The 18,865-nt window shown below is 39.0% G+C and overlaps 2 protein-coding genes across 3 annotated transcripts; both read right to left on the bottom strand.

Moving 5' to 3' along the window:
- Nucleotides 1-1,252: 1,252 nt before the first annotated feature.
- LOC129772816 (ATP-dependent RNA helicase me31b) lies at nucleotides 1,253-9,207 on the bottom strand. Of its 2 annotated transcripts, none has more exons than XM_055776304.1 (6): nucleotides 9,049-9,207; nucleotides 6,737-7,641; nucleotides 6,588-6,663; nucleotides 6,137-6,515; nucleotides 5,426-6,073; nucleotides 1,253-2,529 (listed from the first exon to the last, which is right to left on the bottom strand). In XM_055776304.1, exons 2-6 carry the CDS (start codon nucleotides 6,781-6,783, stop codon nucleotides 2,360-2,362), a joined length of 1,320 nt encoding a protein of 439 aa, XP_055632279.1. In that variant the 5' UTR covers nucleotides 6,784-7,641; nucleotides 9,049-9,207; the 3' UTR covers nucleotides 1,253-2,359. The 2 variants fall into 2 exon arrangements, with proteins under 2 accessions (XP_055632279.1, XP_055632280.1); XM_055776305.1 differs by having other exon boundaries at nucleotides 6,737-7,163; nucleotides 9,049-9,195.
- Nucleotides 9,208-16,801: 7,594 nt separating this feature from the next.
- On the bottom strand, nucleotides 16,802-18,600 carry LOC129777148 (T-cell activation inhibitor, mitochondrial). The gene is made up of 3 exons (XM_055783229.1): nucleotides 18,497-18,600; nucleotides 17,566-18,436; nucleotides 16,802-17,508 (listed from the first exon to the last, which is right to left on the bottom strand). The coding sequence occupies exons 1-3, from the start codon at nucleotides 18,517-18,519 to the stop codon at nucleotides 16,909-16,911; spliced, it is 1,494 nt and encodes a 497-aa protein (XP_055639204.1). The 5' UTR covers nucleotides 18,520-18,600; the 3' UTR covers nucleotides 16,802-16,908.
- Nucleotides 18,601-18,865: the final 265 nt, after the last annotated feature.

Below are 18,865 nucleotides of genomic sequence, written 5' to 3'. Positions count from 1 at the left end.
TTGTTTGAAAAGGAACTCTTTCATTTAACATCATCGAGAATTAGAGAATGTTGTTCTAATCGTGTGTGTGATACGTTATTATCGTTTTATTGGGCTTGAAGTTGGTTTTCGAAGGCTTATTTTTGATAGCAGCACCCATGTTTTGGTTTTGTACGAGGCACACGAGAATTCTATGGAAGGTCGGTTCTGCTAACAGGCGAATCCGCTGATTTCGGTTTGGTTGAGCTCAATAGCGAAAAAGCGCTGGGCGGATTCGCGCATTATTTACTGCTGCTGCTGTTCGTGGCATTCTCGTGTGCCCCTAACCGTTTTACTCTAGAGAACAAATCCTTCTTAAACGAAGGATCGTTTCCCCATATCTTATCCTACTACTTGTATTTGTTACGGAAACACGACAGTACGGTATGTGTGTGTAATGAACTGTGCAGAGGATGAGAAAATGTCTATTTACGTAATTAAGAGCTCTAATATGCTAAAAATGTAATTTGTGTTGTACTTACAAACAGAAAACCGAATATTACCTTCTTCAACGAGTCGAATAGTGATGGGAATAATCTACGCTCAGTTCATTTCATAGGTCGGTTCCGCAACGCTCATTAAGCTAAGATTGATCTGAGAATTGATGAAAGTTACACCACTGTTTCCACTTGATTCTGCCGCTACCAATGGTACTCATTGATCTTCATGTTTTGTCTAATCAGCAGATAAACAAATAGAACCACATGGTCTTTTTTTCTGTTTGACGGTTTAATGGAGAAAAGTTTGAAAAAGTAATACAAACAAAACGATGAGTATAATATAATCAATCTTGTCTTTTCAGTACAAAATTAGGGAGACAACGATGGAAGATGGAAGATGTAACACACGTTTTATGATTGTAGTAAATGCAATTAAACTGAAAAAATATCTATTCAATTGCCATTTAAACAGTGCTAATGGATTGTTATTATGGTTGCTGTTTTCTTCAATCCAAAAAAGCACTTCTTCCATCGTGCCAACTATTTTGTAACAAAACTGATAACGGTGGAGTGAAAAAAAATCATTGAAAATAAAGGTCAATGGCTGATTGGTGAGAAATATTAATCTAACTTTCTGAGGACCGCGAGAGGTACCTTCTGACAGAAGAGTGTCTAAGATATTGCAGCTTTCAGCAAGATTTGTTTCATACCTCGCCTCTGAAGACAGTCTCTGATTGACTCTTTATCGCTCAAACCAATTTTCTTTGCACTTGTTTACAGAGTTGATCAATCTGTTCCGATCTTTGAAGACTGTTTGTTTTTATTTCCTCCTTGATTTGTAATTCTGCTATAAAAATCGTTCTCATTTCTTTACAATGTTGTGTTGCAGATATCTTCTATTCATTCTTGTAAGTGAGTGGGTGTCTCTCAGATTGCTGCAGCGCAAAAGGCAGTCCTCTTCTTACCGACTAAAAAAAAGTCTAACCCTTACACGATTCTGCTATGGCGAGGATTGGGGGGAAAGAACCGATATCTTGGCGACATTTTTGTCGTCCTTCTGCCCATTCAGATTTATCACGTCGCATTTTGAAAACTTCTATATACAAAACGTTTTTCGTTCATTTCCAATAACATTCCTCTGCATCTGCATCCTACCACTCTCGTTTCATTTCCCCCCTACACGTAGTAGCTTATTTCTAAACTCACCTTTGCCGCCGCTGCAGTTGTTTTCGTTTGCCCGATATATAAAAATGTTGCAGTTTTTCCTAGCTTTTCAATGTTCGCAACATCATATTGCCTCAATGCTTACAAATATCTGTGTTGGATCCACACGATGCACCCTTCTCTCTCTTTCTCGTTCGTCCTTCCACCGCGCTGCCGCCATCCATACAATTCGCGTTCATTCTTGAATCCTCTTAGAAATTCTGATAACTGCATTTTTCTCACGATAGTTTATAGATTTAGTTGTGTTGTAAGTTGTTTGGGGATGTGTACTTGTCGAATTCATCAATCCTTTTCTGTTTTCCAATAGAACGATTTAAAAAAAAAGTTTCTCTTGAACAAAAACTGTAATAATTTGAAGACTCCATTCTGATGTTGTAGTTGTGTACGATACACACACACATAGCAAGCTTGAATTCCCATCTTTTGTTTTATTTTCCATGAAAGTCTTGATGTAGGAGAGGTCGCATGCTTCACACACTTGGAAGATGATACTGTTGTATATTCCGTTTTCGTATATTAAAATTTGCTTTTCCCTTTGTAGTCTCACTCTCTCTCTCTCTCTTTCTCTGGTCGGTATACGATGGGTTGTCCCGTAGGTCTAAATAGTTGTTCTTGTTGGCGTTGCTGTTGGAATAGTGTGTGTGTGTGTATATGTACGTATGTATGACGGTAGTGACTTATTTGCTAATGTCTTGCTCCTCATTTGCGTTGTGCGGATCGTCCGGCCGGGGCACATAAAGTGCAGGATCAATCACCTTGGGTATGGGCTTTATCTCGGTACCAAGCTCCTTTTCGATGCGATGAAGATCGAATCGATCTTCGTAGGTGATTAGATTGATCGCGATACCTGTGTGGGTTAGAAAGGATGAAGGAAATCAGTAAAAGCGCGAAATTATTGAGAAAATTTGTCGAGAAATTCTTAAGCGACTTTTTTTTTGCAGTTTTGTCTCGAATTCCGAACACTTCATTTATAAATGTATATTTACTTAACTTTAATGTTATAATCGATAGAATAATGAAAACCCCAACATTCTTTTGGTCTAGGCTTTTTATCATTTACAGATATATATATAGGACTGTATAGCCTATAGTTTATACAGAGCGGACTCGATTATATATTATATATTATATATTACACTGTATATAATCAAATACTGTATATAATCGAGTCAAAAAAAAATATTTTTATTTGTTTTTTATGAACATATTTTTTGTTTTTTGAAAATAGAACGTAAATGAAAATTACTTCTTTCTGCAAGTGGCGAAAAAATGCTCTAAAAAAATTTGTCTTGAGATGATTTCATATTATAATTATAAAAGTTGTAATGGGAATAACAGAACATTTTAAAAAAATAAGTTAGGATTAAAACCACGAGCTTTAAGCAATTGAATAAGGCCAAGTAAGAATTTTAATTCAAATTTTAGCAATTTCACTGTAGACTGCATCGTAAAATTGGACAAACAAAATATTTTCACTAAACAGTTTTGCATTGAGTGCAAGAACAGGCATGAAATATAATATTTTTCCTATAATTTAATTGATGTATTGTCATGCGAAAAATACCTCTTACAGAAAATTTTACTTTGAATATAATTTCATTTATTTGCACATTCACACATTGGTTTGCTTCCGAGAGACGGTCGCTACCGACGGCGGGTCGGCAACAATGAAGGGTAAGTTCGAGTTATAATTTCGCATTCCCTATTTCGAACGTTTTGACCATTTAATATTCAAAGAGAAACAGATCGAACGGAATACAGAAGTCGTTCGAAATATTTCGAATCGATCGAAATACAGAATAGGGATGATAGTTTTTCGAAATGAATTTTATTTATCCAATTTGGAATAAGCTTAATGATTGTCATTCCTTTTTAATGACAAAATGTTATCCCAAAAGAAACAAGCATCCTTGCGTTCGATTACAGTGAAGCTAGTAAAACCCGGGTTTCCGTGGAATAATCAATATCTCCCTGAATTTATTATCGAAATTCTGAATAATTTCGATCGCAAAGATTCGGAAGACTTTGTAGAATGGGAGTAGTTGACATATGATTCCTTTTTATGACATCAGTTGGATCAATTATCGTCATGTTGATGATTAAAGGATCATATAAATTAAATCGTTTCAGAACTTGATTGCAGAGTGCGATATAAAAACTTATCGAATCGGTCATGAATTCAGCTACTGCGTTGTCTGAAATTTTACATACGGATAAATATTCATTGATCAATTCCTGTGGCGGCACCTACAGAAACATTATCCAAACTGACATAATTTTTCTGATCGAATTGTACCTTGTTCAGATTGGTTATATTTTTCATAGAGTCTGTCCTCAAAAATACTCCTGAGTAATCTTGGAATGCTCGGATACAAAGTGAATACTTCTGGACATTTGCTTTGAAATAATCTGTTCATATTGTTCACCATGCTTAGAGCATAAAACAAGAAGGTCAAATAAAAATCGTCGAAGAGTAGTTTAAACCGTCATAGATCGATCTTACTCGAATCTTCTCTACATGATCACCATTCAAAATAAATCCAAAAAAAACATCGGAGCGGTTCGTAACGCTAAAATATACGTTTGACGACACTTTCTAATGAAAGCCAACGCGTGGCTGACGGATGCATCATTTTCAGGGGTTTCAACTCTAAGAGAGTTTGAATCACAGCAAACTTACTGTTTTATAAAGGACTACAGATCAGATAGGAGTAGATGTACTTATACAGCTGCTCGATTGTGTTCGTGTTTACATGCATATGATGCAAACATGATCATACACATTTTGGTGTGAGCAAATCTGGGCAGTCTTCCCATAGATACGCTCCTAATGACCTTCCGAGACCGATCATATTATTAGCTCCGTAGGACGAATATTGAATTTTTTTTGTTAATTTGTGATAAGAAAAATTAATGCCATACCTTTTTTTTTGGGATAAAATACTACCCCAAGTCATCCTGGCGTTCACCAACAGTGAAGTCAGTAGAATCCAGGTTTCCCTAGACCTCCCTAGATTCATTATCGATTTCCGGAATATAATTTCGATCGCAAATATGTGGAAGATTTTGCAGAAGGGGAACAATTTACATGTGCTTCCATTCTATGGCGATAGTTGGATTAATTATCGTCATGTTGATGAATAATTGATCATTGGAAACAAAACGGTTTGAAACTTGATTACAGGGTGTAATGTAAAGCTTTATCGAATTGGCCTTAAAATCAGCGACGACGATGTGTTAAATAGCTCATTGCAGACAAATATTTATTGATCATCATTTCAATAGCGGCACCAAATATTATCCAAACTGACCCACTTTTCCTGGTCGAACTGAATGTCAATTGAAGGGAGCCAAGTTAATGAAAACCCGACATACCATACTTCTGCGTGCCAGTAAAAAATTTTAAAATGTTGCAAAAATAAAAAAAACTGGATAAAACTGTGAAAATTGAAAAAAACTGGAGATTTTTTGCCTTTGGCTGTTTCACTGGCATGGTTGAAAAAGCTGGCAATATGGTATGCGGAGATGATTTGTCGCCAGTAGTTAGGAAAGCTATTTTCTGGAGCCCTAATAAGTATTATCGTGAATAAATTTCAAGTAAAGTTCGCCAACATATAATCATACGAATAGCTGTAAACTCTCCATTGTATAACTTTGCATACAAATCATTTCGTTTTCGCCGTAAAGTGTCTTTCATGATCAGGCCCTTAGTATAATTTTCAACGTTAAGCAGCCAAACTTACCAAGATGTCCGAAACGTCCGGATCTGCCAATTCTGTGGAGATAGGTCTCCGCCATCTTAGGAAAATCAAAGTTAATAACAACGTTCACAGCCTGTACGTCGATACCTCGCGTGAAGAGATCGGAGCAGACCAGGTTCCGGCACAAGCCGGACCGGAAGTCATGGAAAACGCGATTTCGATGCGCCTGCTGCATCTTGGCGTGGATATAGTAGCAGCAGTAGCCAAGCTCGGTAATCTTTTTTGCCAGCAGTTCGACACGCTGTGTCGAATTGCAGAAGATGATCGACTGATTGATCTGCAGTTTGGAGAAGAGCGTGTTGAGGCAGTGTACCTTCTGTCGCTCCTGCACGAACGCGTAGTACTGGGTGACACCCTTTAGGGTGAGCTCCTCCATCAGGTTGATCTCGTATGGCTCGCGCAGATGTTTCTCCATGAAGTTTTTCACGCTCAGTGGGAATGTCGCCGAGAACAGCAGAATCTGGCGCTCTTTTGGCAATTTCATAATGACATGATCCAGCATGCCCTTAAAGTCTTGCGATAGCAGCTTGTCCGCTTCGTCTAATACTAGCATACGGCAATTGGCCATATTCGCCACCTCCTTATCCATCAGATCCAGTATACGGCCGGGCGTGGCGATGATCACTTGAACTGAAGAAACACGAATGAATGTCAGTTTATTTTTGAGGAAACTCTGTTGAGTTTAATTCCTACCTTTCTGATATATTCTCATAATATCATCCTTAAGGTTTGTGCCACCTGTGGTGACCATGACACGAATGTGCATATGTTTTGCGAGTTCGATGCAAATTTGTGACGTTTGTAGTGCCAGCTCACGCGTTGGCACGATGATCAGTGCCTGAATATAATCCTTCGACGGATCCACTTGCTCGAGTACAGGGATACTGTACGCGCCCGTTTTGCCGGTACCGTTCTTGGCCCTCGCCAAGATGTCCTTACCGACTAATGCGATTGGGATGGCTGCCTCCTGGATCGGCGATGGTTTCTCCCACCCTTTTTCGAAAATGCCCATCAGCAACTCGCGCTTCAGACAGAACTCTTCGAACTCGTTTCCTCGAGTGTCCGTTACATCCTGCGCGACGAATAACATGTGTTTTTTTTCTATGGATTAAATCCGACAGATAATGCACAATAATTTACTTACACTAGTCTTAATCCTAGTATCTTTGGGCGGTATTTTGAGTTTGGCTTTCCATCCCATGTCATCCACTTTGTTCTCGCTGTAGAGCAAACAAGGGAAAAGTGTAAATAAATTTTTTTAATCTGATTATCGAGAGCGAAAGTGTTGCTTACCCTTTCTGGCTGAGGTGGTTATTAGAATTCATCGTTTCAGTCATCATGATGATTGTAGTAGATTGCGTCTGGCTTGCCTTATCCTCTTCGACTGGTTTTGTTTCACAATTTTTTACACTTATTCTACAACTTTACTGCTTTCTTCCTCGAAAGTATAAAAATAACTAGTTGTGATCAGCTCCCTCCCGTAAAAAACTGATCGCCAGATTCTTGTTTCGTTTTTTTTGTTTTGCGTTAAAAACTATCTCTTATTCTTTATGGATTTTCTTACACTTTATATTGATTTACTCACTCACTACTTAAAGGTTTTTGCTTGCTTTTGTGTGAACTTGTGTATGTCCTTTTTGCTTCTTAGTTTCATTTGCTTCGCATTCGTTTTCTTCTTCCGGATACGGTAATCCCCTCTTCCAACTTTGTTATTTTACAGCTAATATATAAATAATAAATTAAAAAGTCTTGTTCTCTTCTTATTTTGCTGTTTCCGGGATGTGTCTCTTCTTATCACTTGAATAATTTTTTCTTCAACACCATGCACTTTGAGTAATGCTAAGTCTTTTCTGTACAGTTGAATGCGCTAGTTTTATGTTATTTATTGTTTTCTTCCGGCAAGCAAGCAAAGTCGCCTGGATTGTATCGTATTCGGTCCAATACGACACACAAACCGTCGAATGGCTTTCGCCCGAGTGTCTTTTTATATATTTGTGTTTGATTCGACAGAACTTTGCTTCACAGGATCACAGCAGATTTACCACGGCTCATTCGGAGTGGCACATGAAACTTGTTTTCGCGTAATGCTCCGACCGAACGCAGCTCGGAACAGAGTTTTTCTCTGGCACACAATTTTCTACGCGTAGCTGCTTCCTCCGATGGGCCCTTCTCTTCTGTTTGCTCGATGAACAAATAACCTTTGGTAAGAGAGAAAGAAAACATTACAGAAAAAGTTGAAACTTGGTATCTTCTGTCCGGACGGCTTTATCTTAAACCTATCACGTTTGCTACAACTTCGTTCTAGCCATGCAGTCCGCAAGGCTAAAAGTGATAACAGTCAACAACAGTTACAAAATAAAAAAAAAAAGAACTAAGCCTAAGAAAAAGAAAACAAGTGTGATAACCGTTCGATTATTGATCAAGTTCACGGCACAGATTTTTCGGGATAAGTGAATGAAATTACATTTGTTGTCCTCGGAATTGTTCGTTACCTCAGTGTCCCAACTCGGCTTCTTTTGATCGTTAGTGCCAGTCTTGCTTCATTTAACACCATACAATAAAACGGATTCAAGCTGACGTAACCGTAAATTATGCAATAATTACTATCCTAAATAAACTATCCACAATCTCTCTACTATGGAGAACAATTTGAATTAGTGATTGACCTCAAACAAGATTGTGTCACAAAAACCTAAATTTGAGAATCTTTCTAGAACTGAATTACATCGCTAATGCTGTACCATTCATCGACAGATTTATTACAAATATACCAATAGTACCTCATTACAAAACTATTACACATAATCAACAAGAAATTATTGTGTTATGCACAAAACTGCCACTACCACTGTAAAAATTGAGAGGTTATGTTTCAGCGTCGAAAATGGAGTACAACAGAAGCTGTGTTGCAGATGACTTTGGGAAAAATAATAAGAAACCCCCTCCTATATTGGGTACATTGATTCAAAATTAAAAGTTAAATCAATTTTCCGTCTTTTTCATGTAATTGTACAAAAAAAATCAACTCCGTAGGGGATAGTGTTTAACCCGCGCGATGTTTTCAACGCTAATCGTGATGTTATTTAAAACGTAATAATCGTTCGTTCTATCGCTTTCATCTCCCTTACTCACTGATAATGTTCCGCGATCACTAGATACAGGTTAAATGGTAAGTTTCCAAACCTTTACCGATTTTCTTTTGTATCGAACTTTCTTTGAACGAGTTTCTTTTTCTTCGTGTTCCTCCCAAGACAAAAGAAAATGTAAATCCCAATGCCACACTTCTCCATTATCCGGAGATGGGACCAATGTTGAAGAAATACAGATACAAATCCGTTCTGCCTAGCGATAAAACCATTATTCCATCCGAAATAGCCATTACCACGCACAAAAACATTTGGAAATTTTACGTCGACGAAATTAAATATGGCCTTCCACTCGGCAGTGGAACTCATTTTTTTTCGGCTGCCATGTATAGCCATTATCGAAACGTGTTCCATTTTCTCGAACGCGTTTTTCAATCGCAATTTTTGCGGAAAATCACCGGAATTCCACGCGGAAACATTCGCCAAAATGAAGAGAATACTTTACGGCATCGAATTTACCTTATTTCCGTTTGATACTGCCACTATTCAGCTACCTGGCTGGATTTTTCTTATTTCAATTCAACTTGCAAAAAAAATCACGTCTTCTCTCTTGCGTTTTCGCTTCTTAACTCGATGCCAACATTCGTGTAATGAACGGTTGCTGCCTCTTTGGCTCTGCTTTCTGATGAGTCCGGCTTTACGGTAACGCGATTCCGTTAAGGGGAGCTCAGTAACGCCGTTTCACGATTACAGGGTGGCATCCAATGGTGTCATGTTGACGCAATCTCACTAAAAATAGGTGGGAATAATGGCATGATAAGATTTAAAGAAAACTTGAATTGAATACCACACTCACAGGAAAAATCGGTATATGTGACGGTTTTTTTTGGTAAATATTACTAATGATTAGTCAATTTTTGCAATACAAATTATTCGCACATATTACACGATAATATTGGTAAACGAATGTCAAACCGTTTCCATAGAGAAACAATTCATCAAAAATAAAGAAAGTTAATGTGAGAAAAAAAGTAAAGGTAAATTCGATCGAATCTCGAAAGGGCTATCCACATACCACGTGGACAACTTTAGGGGACCGGTAGGAGTTACGAAAATGTCCAGGCTTGTCCACGGTGAGAAGGGAAGGTATTTAGACAATGTTCACGTGGACACGTTAAATGTCTTTTTACATAAAATATTCATGTTTAGACGATGTTCTCATTGTAGCGGGACGTCAGCGTGGCTTTGGCGGGGCATGTGAAACTTAGGCCATGTTCTCAATGCAGCGGGGTGTCAACGTGGCGTGAGCGGGGCGTGTTCACTTCTCGTCACGATATTTGAATTCACTCACATTGCACCGTACCAGCGGCGTGTCTTCGGCGTGTTTTATGAAAATTGTCAATGTGTGTTTTTGAATGAAAGAGTGAAAATTGGTTTATTTTTAGACAAACATATGCAAGAGAGAAGCGGAGAAGTACAAATATCGCCGGCGTGAAGTGTTTTCGTTTGCACGCCAGTCACACGCCAAAACCACGCTCACGACACGTCAGACTGGTGTGAACACATTGGTAAGAACACACACGATTAATCGTAAGCGTCACATGCCCCGCCCAAGCCACGCTGATGCCCCGCTGCAGTGAGAACAAGGCCTTACGATTAATCGTATGTACTCTTACCGATTTGTTCACACTAGGCTGTCGTGCCGTGAGCAAGGTTTTGGTGTGTTGCTGACGTGCAAACGAAAACACTTAACGCCGGCGATATTTGTACTTCTCCACTTTTTTCTTGCATATGTTTGTATGTAGTAGTGACCTAATTTATAACTGCGCGCATTTTGGCTAGAAGCAAGTGATCGATATCTTTTGGATGTACGTGTATCGTGAAACCCTTATTGCTTAACTCAGACACCAATTGAAAATACGTTTTTTTCACTGTCGAGGTTTTTACCAGACACGTTCAACAGTACTGAAATATTTCGAAACAAAACCAAATGTCACTCTTTCTTACACACATACATTGACAATTTTCATAAAACAAGCCGAAGAAACGCCGATACCACTGTGCAATGTGAGTGAATTGAAATATCGTGGCGGGAAGTAAATACGCCCCGCTGCAGTGAGAACAAGGCCTCATGGCCAAAATTAAATGAGATCTGCTCTGTATTTACGAGATTTTTTAAACTATACGCGCACCCTGACAACTCTGAACCCTGTATTCATCAATAAAAAGACTGAGTTGCTTGAGAGTACTGCCCCGTCAAACATCCATATGTTTCACATGGCTGAACTTCTTCCCTGAAATGTATATTCTGAATGAAACGCACATGAACTGGGATCGATCAATTTATTCCAATCGGTAATATAAAGGGTGTGTCACATCAAATTGCATCACGGAAAAAACGCTGTAGAAATTTAATTTTTAGGAATTATATCTTATATATCTTCAGCTTTCGCTTATAATCAGATAAGAGTGTATAGATCACGTTGGCCATGCTTCACTGTCAACTTTTCGTAAATTTGGAAAAATGTCGTCGAACGAAAAAGAGCATCGTGAATTAATCCTGTGCACTCATTTCGAGAATCCGGAGTTGTCACATCGGGACATCGGTAAGATGCTGGGAATCGTCCAATCCACGGTCAGCAGAGTACTAAAACAATACTTCGAGAACCTAACCATCGACTGGAAGGTGAAGAACGACAAAAATGGATGCTCCGTCAGTGAAAAAGATCACAAGCGCGTAGTTAAGCAGTTTAGACGTGATCCGAGAAGTTCGGTCCGGGATGTCGCCAATAAGCTGAATTTGTCAAGTTCATTCGTCCAGCGGACCAAGCAGCGGGAGGGCCTGCGTACATACAAGGTTCAGAAGGTTCCTAACCGCGACGAAAGGCAAAACATGGTGGGGAAGACGCGAGCCCGGAAGCTGTACACCGAAATGCTGACGAAGCCGCATTGCCTGGTAATGGACGACGAAACCTACGTCAAAGCGGACTTTCGTCAGCTGCCGGGCCTGTTGTTCTTCTCCGCAGAGGACAAATTCAGCGTTCCGGAGGAGATTCGCAAGCAGAAACTATCCAAGTTTGCCAAAAAGTACATGGTGTGGCAAGCGATCTGCTCTTGCGGAAAGCGGAGCGCCCCCTTCGTGATGACCGGCACGGTAAACGGGCAGGTTTACCTTACGGAGTGCCTACAGAAGCGCTAACTACCACTATTGAAGCAGCACGAGGGCCCGACCATCTTCTGGCCGGATCTCGCTTCGTGCCACTATTCAAAGGACGTGTTGGAATGGTAGAAGCCAACGGGGTCAGCTTCGTGACAAAGGAAATGAACCCGCCCAACGCGCCGGAGCTTCGCCCAATAGAGAAATATTGGGCGATCATGAAGCAAGCCCTCCGGAAGAACCCAAAAGTTGTCAAATCGGAGGCGGACTTCAAGAGAAAATGGATTTCTGTTCAAAAAGACGAGTGGGTAATGTCGGGGACATAACCGGAGTGACGTAGGACTATACAAAGGGGAGACAGCTTTTGCTAAATATATATTTTAAATATATTGCTTTATTTTCTTCTCCTACGTGAATACCTACCTATATAACTGAAAAATGGATTAGTTTAATGTTCTTTATGAACATGTTGAAGATTCTGAAAAGAACTTTTGATGTTGTGTTTTTGCGTTTTTTTTACAAACTTTCTCAATTTTTTCTCACTATCTTATAGTTGCTTCTTGATATTTTTCTGAAGGCTTTGTACTTTTTAAATGTTCAACGCCGGTCATCTTTTGGCGTATGCACATATCGTACAATCAAAATGATGGCTATGATAGGGAATGCATAGTGGTCCTCAGCTTATTCACTATCATATATTTCACTATTGAGCACATTACCGTACCTTAAACTGTGGCTTCGGAGACGAATGAATTGTAAGATTTGTAGTCTCCGCATACAAAATAAATAAAAATGAAAAAGAACTGAAGTTTTGGAGACGAACTCTACGATCTATCGAGAAATAGACGAGCTATAAGCGTTCTGAAAAACCAACAGTGAATACAGGGACGGATGACCTTCGGATTAAAGTCCTTTAAAATAAGAACAGAGCAGCAGGAAATACATAGCTCATCATGTTGCTCCATAACTTCTTGACAGCAGAAACATAACTTCTATACAATGCAGATGTAACCTCAGTCAATTTTCAACATCAGTTATTAACCAAAGAAAGCAGTTCTTGCTACCATGAAAATTCGTGAATGCCATCATGCATACAATGTGTTGTAATTTGAAGCCACTTTTAATTCGGGAACCATGCATGGGTTTGTGAAAACTGAATGATCAATTTAAAAGACCTCAACCACCAATTAGTTCAAAAACAAGCATAAACAAAATAAATCAGTTCATTTTATATATCATATTATGTCACTTTAGAATGCATTGGTATTGTGAATAAAAAATGGCCCTGAAAAGCGCGGTGTTTTACGGTGGCTGGTTTTGCCACCAAAGCAGTCTGTATAAACAAACTTTTTCCTTCATCTACCTGCTGCCGTTTTGCGATTACGTTTGCCACTCGCTGAAACTAGTTGTTGCCTCCGAACCGAATGTGCTCTGTTCTGTAGGCGGGTTTTCTTATTGTCGTGAGCAGCTTTGCAAGCCAACTCGAGCACTCCGGCGGCCGAAATTCTATAACTGCTATTAGGTATACTGGTGCTCCGGCACCAATCCGTTAATGCAATGTGATGTGAAACGATGCCATACAACCACACTGATTTACGGTTTGAAATAGAATGAGATATTTTTCAGCGGATCCGCGCGTTTTGTACTTTAGCGGTACACGCTCACAGGATAGAGACAAATCGGCAGACTCAGTCAAAGGGGCGAGTCCAACGAGACGATCGAATGAGCGTTAAAAGGCAGCGATGGCAAAAAAATACATTCATTACGATTTGTTCGCTCGTTGGATTTACATGCAGGCTAAAAAGGGTCCTTTTCAGGATCACAAAATTATCTTCAATCTAAAGAGTTTATTGTTTTGTTATCACTCGATATCCCCATTTTGTTCGGCTAAACCTTTCTGTTTAGCGATTGCGTTTGCCACTCGCCACAGCTTTCACAGTTGGAAAATTTCTTCCCATCCAGCTTGTGACATATTTTACAGTAAATTACATTCAATGGCACGTCGCATTACCACCACTCAGTATCGGATTGGAGGTAATTTTAACCTGTAATTGAACATTTGCGATGACAGTGGTACAGTGTCGACTTTCAATGTGGGGTCATAATTTGGATCTCTATGTTTACAAAAATGTCCAACTAAATAAGTCGCATTACATGTCCGTCCAATTAGCTAAATGTCGAACTAAATTGAATAATCAGGAAAGTCCCCAACTATCAATAAGCTCAGAACAACTGCCAAATTCACAACTCATCAGATCCTGGCAAACAAATTATGAAAAAATCAATTTGTGTTTTATTATTATTTTGGATAATGTTTTAGAACAGAATTGAACTGTATTTCCTAAACTCTTTTTTGGAAGGTTTAATGGCCCTGAAAAGCGCCTTGTTTTATGGAAAGGTTCCAATTTAGTAAACTTTGTACTCGTGGTTTTGAAAAAAACCATTTCGAACGCTCTCGATGCCGCCTTGTTCTGGATTTGCCACCAAAGCAGTTTGTATAAAGAACAAACTTTTTTCTTCTGCTACCTGATGCCGTTTTGCGATTGCGTTTGCTGCCTGTTGTCTTGAGGTCCACCGAACCGAATGTGTTCTGTTCCGAATGCGGGTTTATCGTCGCGAGCAGCTTTGCCAGCTAACTCGATCACTTCGGCGGCCGAAACTATATAACGCCGGCTAGGTGGACTGGTGCCCTGGTACTAACGCGCTCGGCCTAGCTACCCTTGCGGGGAACTCCAGATCAACACGGTTCGAGCGGGATTTTGCCTTTCCCTTCACTTTTCCTCCTTCACCATGTCCAGACATGGCTGCTTGGGTTGGTTTGTTGATGTGTTGTGATGCGAACCGATGTGGAGTACGATTTGAATGAGAATGATCGTTACGGCAGCGGAGCGGGGATTTTTAAGCTGACTGGCTGGCTCGAGAGTTACGCATGTGTGAGACTGCGACCAATGTTTCGTTCATTTTTTTCTTTTTCCTTTCCAATCGTGCTTCATTCTGTTTCGCTGCTGCTCTGGTTGCCCGTTTTGGTCGGTACGATTTGAGGAGCACAAAATGGACCAATCAAAAATGGGCACATAGTGCATTTTGGCAATGCTTGATATTTCACAATTATTAAATTATTTATCTCAAGAAAAATGAAATGTTATTCGTTATGATAGATGCGTAGATATATTTCCTATCAATTGATGCAAAAACTTTTGCGATCTATTGAGAAATGCTCGAGTTATAAGCGTTCCAAATCTTGCATTTTTTCCTCCTTGTTCAGTGCCTAGATTCCCATTTCACCCCCTATATCTTCCGGTTAGACGTAGTCCTACGTCAAAAAAAACTACAACCTGACGTTGTACAGAACCTTATGGACGGGGTAAAGAGGAAGGTGCGAGCATACGGGCTTGGGCTCGAAGTATGAATAAAAAGAAAATGCCAAAAGTTGTTTAATTTTTATTTTATTTTATTTTATTTTACTGTCTAAAATTTTCAAAAGGATCGGTCTACTGGGCGAGTTTCTACAGCGTTTTTTCCGTGATGCAATTTGATGTGATACACCCTTTAGGACCATGAATTCCGTCAGGATAGAGACATCCAAAGACACAAAGAAGGTTGGAATTTTGTAGTATTGGAATCCACGACTTATGTGTGGGTTTCAGCTTCAGCTCTTGAACACAAAATTGCTTCGTTTTTATCTTTCAAGAACTCCCAAGGTTTTCCAAAAATTCTTGCAATGATTTTTTTCTTTATTGATATCTGGTAATTTTTGGAGTGCGCTTATACGGTTGTCTAGGAAGTCCGTGCTAATGGCAATCAAATCGAGACACTTATCAATATAAATTCTCGGTACACGACACATGAATTAGAAGATTCACTACAGATGTCTATGTTCAATAATCAGATGAAATGAACGAACTATTTTTTTCCTTAAATCAATGCTAGCGTCATAAGGGCCCAACTGACATTTTAATAGAAACTGAAATATTATTATTATTGACGTGTTCTAAACTTAATTTCAATTCAACTTTCTTCTCGTTACTTTTTGCCAAAAAAGTAAATAGACAAAGTCAAAGTCACAGAATCGTTTGTTCCTTTGACGGAGAAAATTTTGATAGTACATGGGAAAAAAAGTTGCAAGTTTTTTTCATGTAAGATGGATTTGGTAAATAAATTTGATTGACTCCATATGACCTAGATTGGAACGAAAAGCTTTCCGCTTGCGTCCTAGTTCCAGACGAATGAAGTGTTCAACACTCTAATAGTAAAAAATAAGTGTTTACAATTGCAGACAAGCGATAAACTTCCATGAAGTTGCTATAAAATCCAAACATAGTAGACATTAAAATACTCATTCTGATATAAGAGTAAATCAAAGAAAAAATGAAACATTTTAGTTCGTGACATGTTTGTTTTTTTAAATGATGAATATTATTTGGAAATATGTAATTGCTTTCAACGTTATTCATTGATACATTCAATTTTGTACCATTTGAGTAACTGACTGGTATGCGAACTTCCTATCTTCCTGCCTACTAATACAATCAAACTTTAACACAACTAAAACCCGTGAATCTTCCCACCTTGTATTCTTCATCTTGGTCCACCAGTATTCTATTTACCATGGAGACTGTCGTGTCAAATGTCTCCAAAATAAAATATTCATATTTGGCATCCCCGCCGTGGATCAAATTCATACGTCAAAATTAGAATGATTGATATACACTGAGGACTCTTTTTCGTAATTTTGAATATGAAATAATTTGTAGTCGAAAATATATTTGAATTATATCTTGAGAGAAGATATAAACTTATCTTTAGTACATGTTATTATATTTTGACATAAAACTATCTGAACGCATTTAACTGATTTGTATATTTTTCATATTTTCGGTGTACTAGATTTAGAGCAAAATTTGTCTCGTAGAGAAATGTAAAATTTTTGAGTTCGTAAACAAAGCTGGTCAAAGGCATGTCAAAATGGTCGAAACGAACAAAAATCACTCGTTTCGGAATGCGCAATGTCACCCCTGTAGTCGTAAAAAACTAATAATGGATTATTTTGTTGAATCGATAGAAATAGAAAACTAGTTTTTTTCAACTTAACCAATTTATTGAAATTATTGTCGCTATAGTACGTCATAAAATGTTCTTATCTAAATATTTCGGAAAAGGCATAGTATCTCAAAGCAGTTCTACCCAAGTGGCTGCTTTGGAAAAGATATCCTTGCCATCACTCATTTCCAATCCCAAGGTATACACATGGTACCATCTGTTAACACCGAATAATATGTTGTAATATTCAAATGAACATTATTCAACTCCAATTCGTTATTAGTGATAAGCTTTTCTAAACATTCAATCATTCGATCCGGCGTCACGGAATCATCTTTGCTGAGTGACTGTAATTGAAATTTCTTAACACAACGCGTGTGCAGATCCCGTTCAACGTATTTATGACGATGGTACGATTGTTGCTTTGCGAGGGATTCCTCCAAATGGTTTGTGAGAAAATCGACTAGTAACGTTCCTGGGCAAGTGGCAGGGACGATCAGCTGCCCCGTAGGGCTCACCATTAGTGGGCCTGCTTCCGATTCAACAACAATTTCGAATTTAGATAAATCCGCGGGCCAGCTTTTGGGATATTTAGCTTTACCTAAATAATCAAGTAAACTAGTAGTAATTCTACGCAGATGAGAAGCGTAAGCCATTGCTTGTGCCTTGGGCATAAATTTACGACGCCCTATCCGTATGTTACGTAACACCTTAGACAGAGCATATTCATATGCCGGAAGCTTCCCTAAATATGAATCATGTTTCTTGATGTTTTGTATAAGCTGAAAGGACAATTTACATTACCAATGACATCCGTAACATTATATCGCATTACATACATCCAACCAATTCTTTTGTACATCTCCAGTAAATAACATTATGTGTCCATCTAAACTAACTCCAGTGAAATTGCCAAAAACAACCACCCTATCATTAAGTGACTCCATCACTTCAGGATGTAATGCCGCTAATCGTTCCAAACTCTTCAAACATCCCCGGAAATGCTCTGCGTTCCAGCCACAATCATATGCAATTTCCTTCACCTTCAGCTGCTTAATCATTGACTCCTTCAGCTTCTCAACCTCATCTTTCATCTCCTGCAAGCCTTTTGTTCTCACGCTGGCGGTGACAATGTGTTTCTGGAGCCAATATTTCAACGATTCATTTTCTCTCGCCTTCTTAATTCGAAACTGAAAAATATCAAATTCACTCTCGAATGGGGATTCATTCTGGTCTGTGCTGTCATCTGTTTTCCTACGAAACGAGTAATCTTGGTCGTTTACAGCGTTTGACCTTGAACGTTGACCTTTTCCGTTGGTTCCAGTGGGACTGCTTGGTGTCATTTTATCGACATATTCAGTGGATAGCTTACAGGATTGAAGAATTTTTCTCAAAACCAACGCTGTATTTGTCGTTTTTTCTAATGGCACTTTGATGAGGGTAAATGTTCCTCTGTGCTCGGGTGCATTTGAAGCCCTCACATAAAAAGGTAACGCTTTTGGTGTGGAAGCAAGTATTCGTCTTTGGTTTAGTAGCGATTCTAGGTGGGCGCTGAGATGTTTCAGGGAATCTTCATTCACCTGGCGCTGCTCGGGATAGCGCCCGAACAAGTCAGGATGCACAGCGAAATAAAACGGACGTAACGCCGTCGCTACGTCCGAAGAGCTGATCATGCGGTAAATTGTGGTGGCACATGGATTGCGAAATGTACTGAAATATACGAATGCTCAACGTAAATGGCATCGATGTGGATTACTGCTAATTACTTACCCATTTTTAAGATAAATATTCATATTACGTTATAATTTGACTGGGGTAATGTTGTGTTTATCTTCGATATCAACAAAAACAAAAACATTAGACGAGCAGTGCTGTAAGATTTGAATTTAAAAAAATCGAAACGAAGTCAAGATAGTTCAATAAACAGGTTTGGCGAACCGGGAACGGGGAGACGGAAATTATAAGCTGGGAAGATTTTTAATTGTTTGTGTTAGGCCTTCTACACATTAGGCAACCACAACCCGATCTATGTTGGCGATGTCAATCGCATCGCCAACTCAGCTCTGCACATTGGGGCAACTCAAACGTGATGTAATCGTTAAGTTTTCATCTGTTATCATAACCTGCATAATCGCTGGC

Source organism: Toxorhynchites rutilus, chromosome 3 (assembly GCF_029784135.1).
Source record: "Toxorhynchites rutilus septentrionalis strain SRP chromosome 3, ASM2978413v1, whole genome shotgun sequence".
In the NCBI taxonomy this organism is placed as follows: domain Eukaryota; kingdom Metazoa; phylum Arthropoda; class Insecta; order Diptera; family Culicidae; genus Toxorhynchites; species Toxorhynchites rutilus.
The sequence above is the reverse complement of the archived record's forward strand: the minus strand, read 5'-3'. Positions and strand labels throughout refer to the sequence as shown.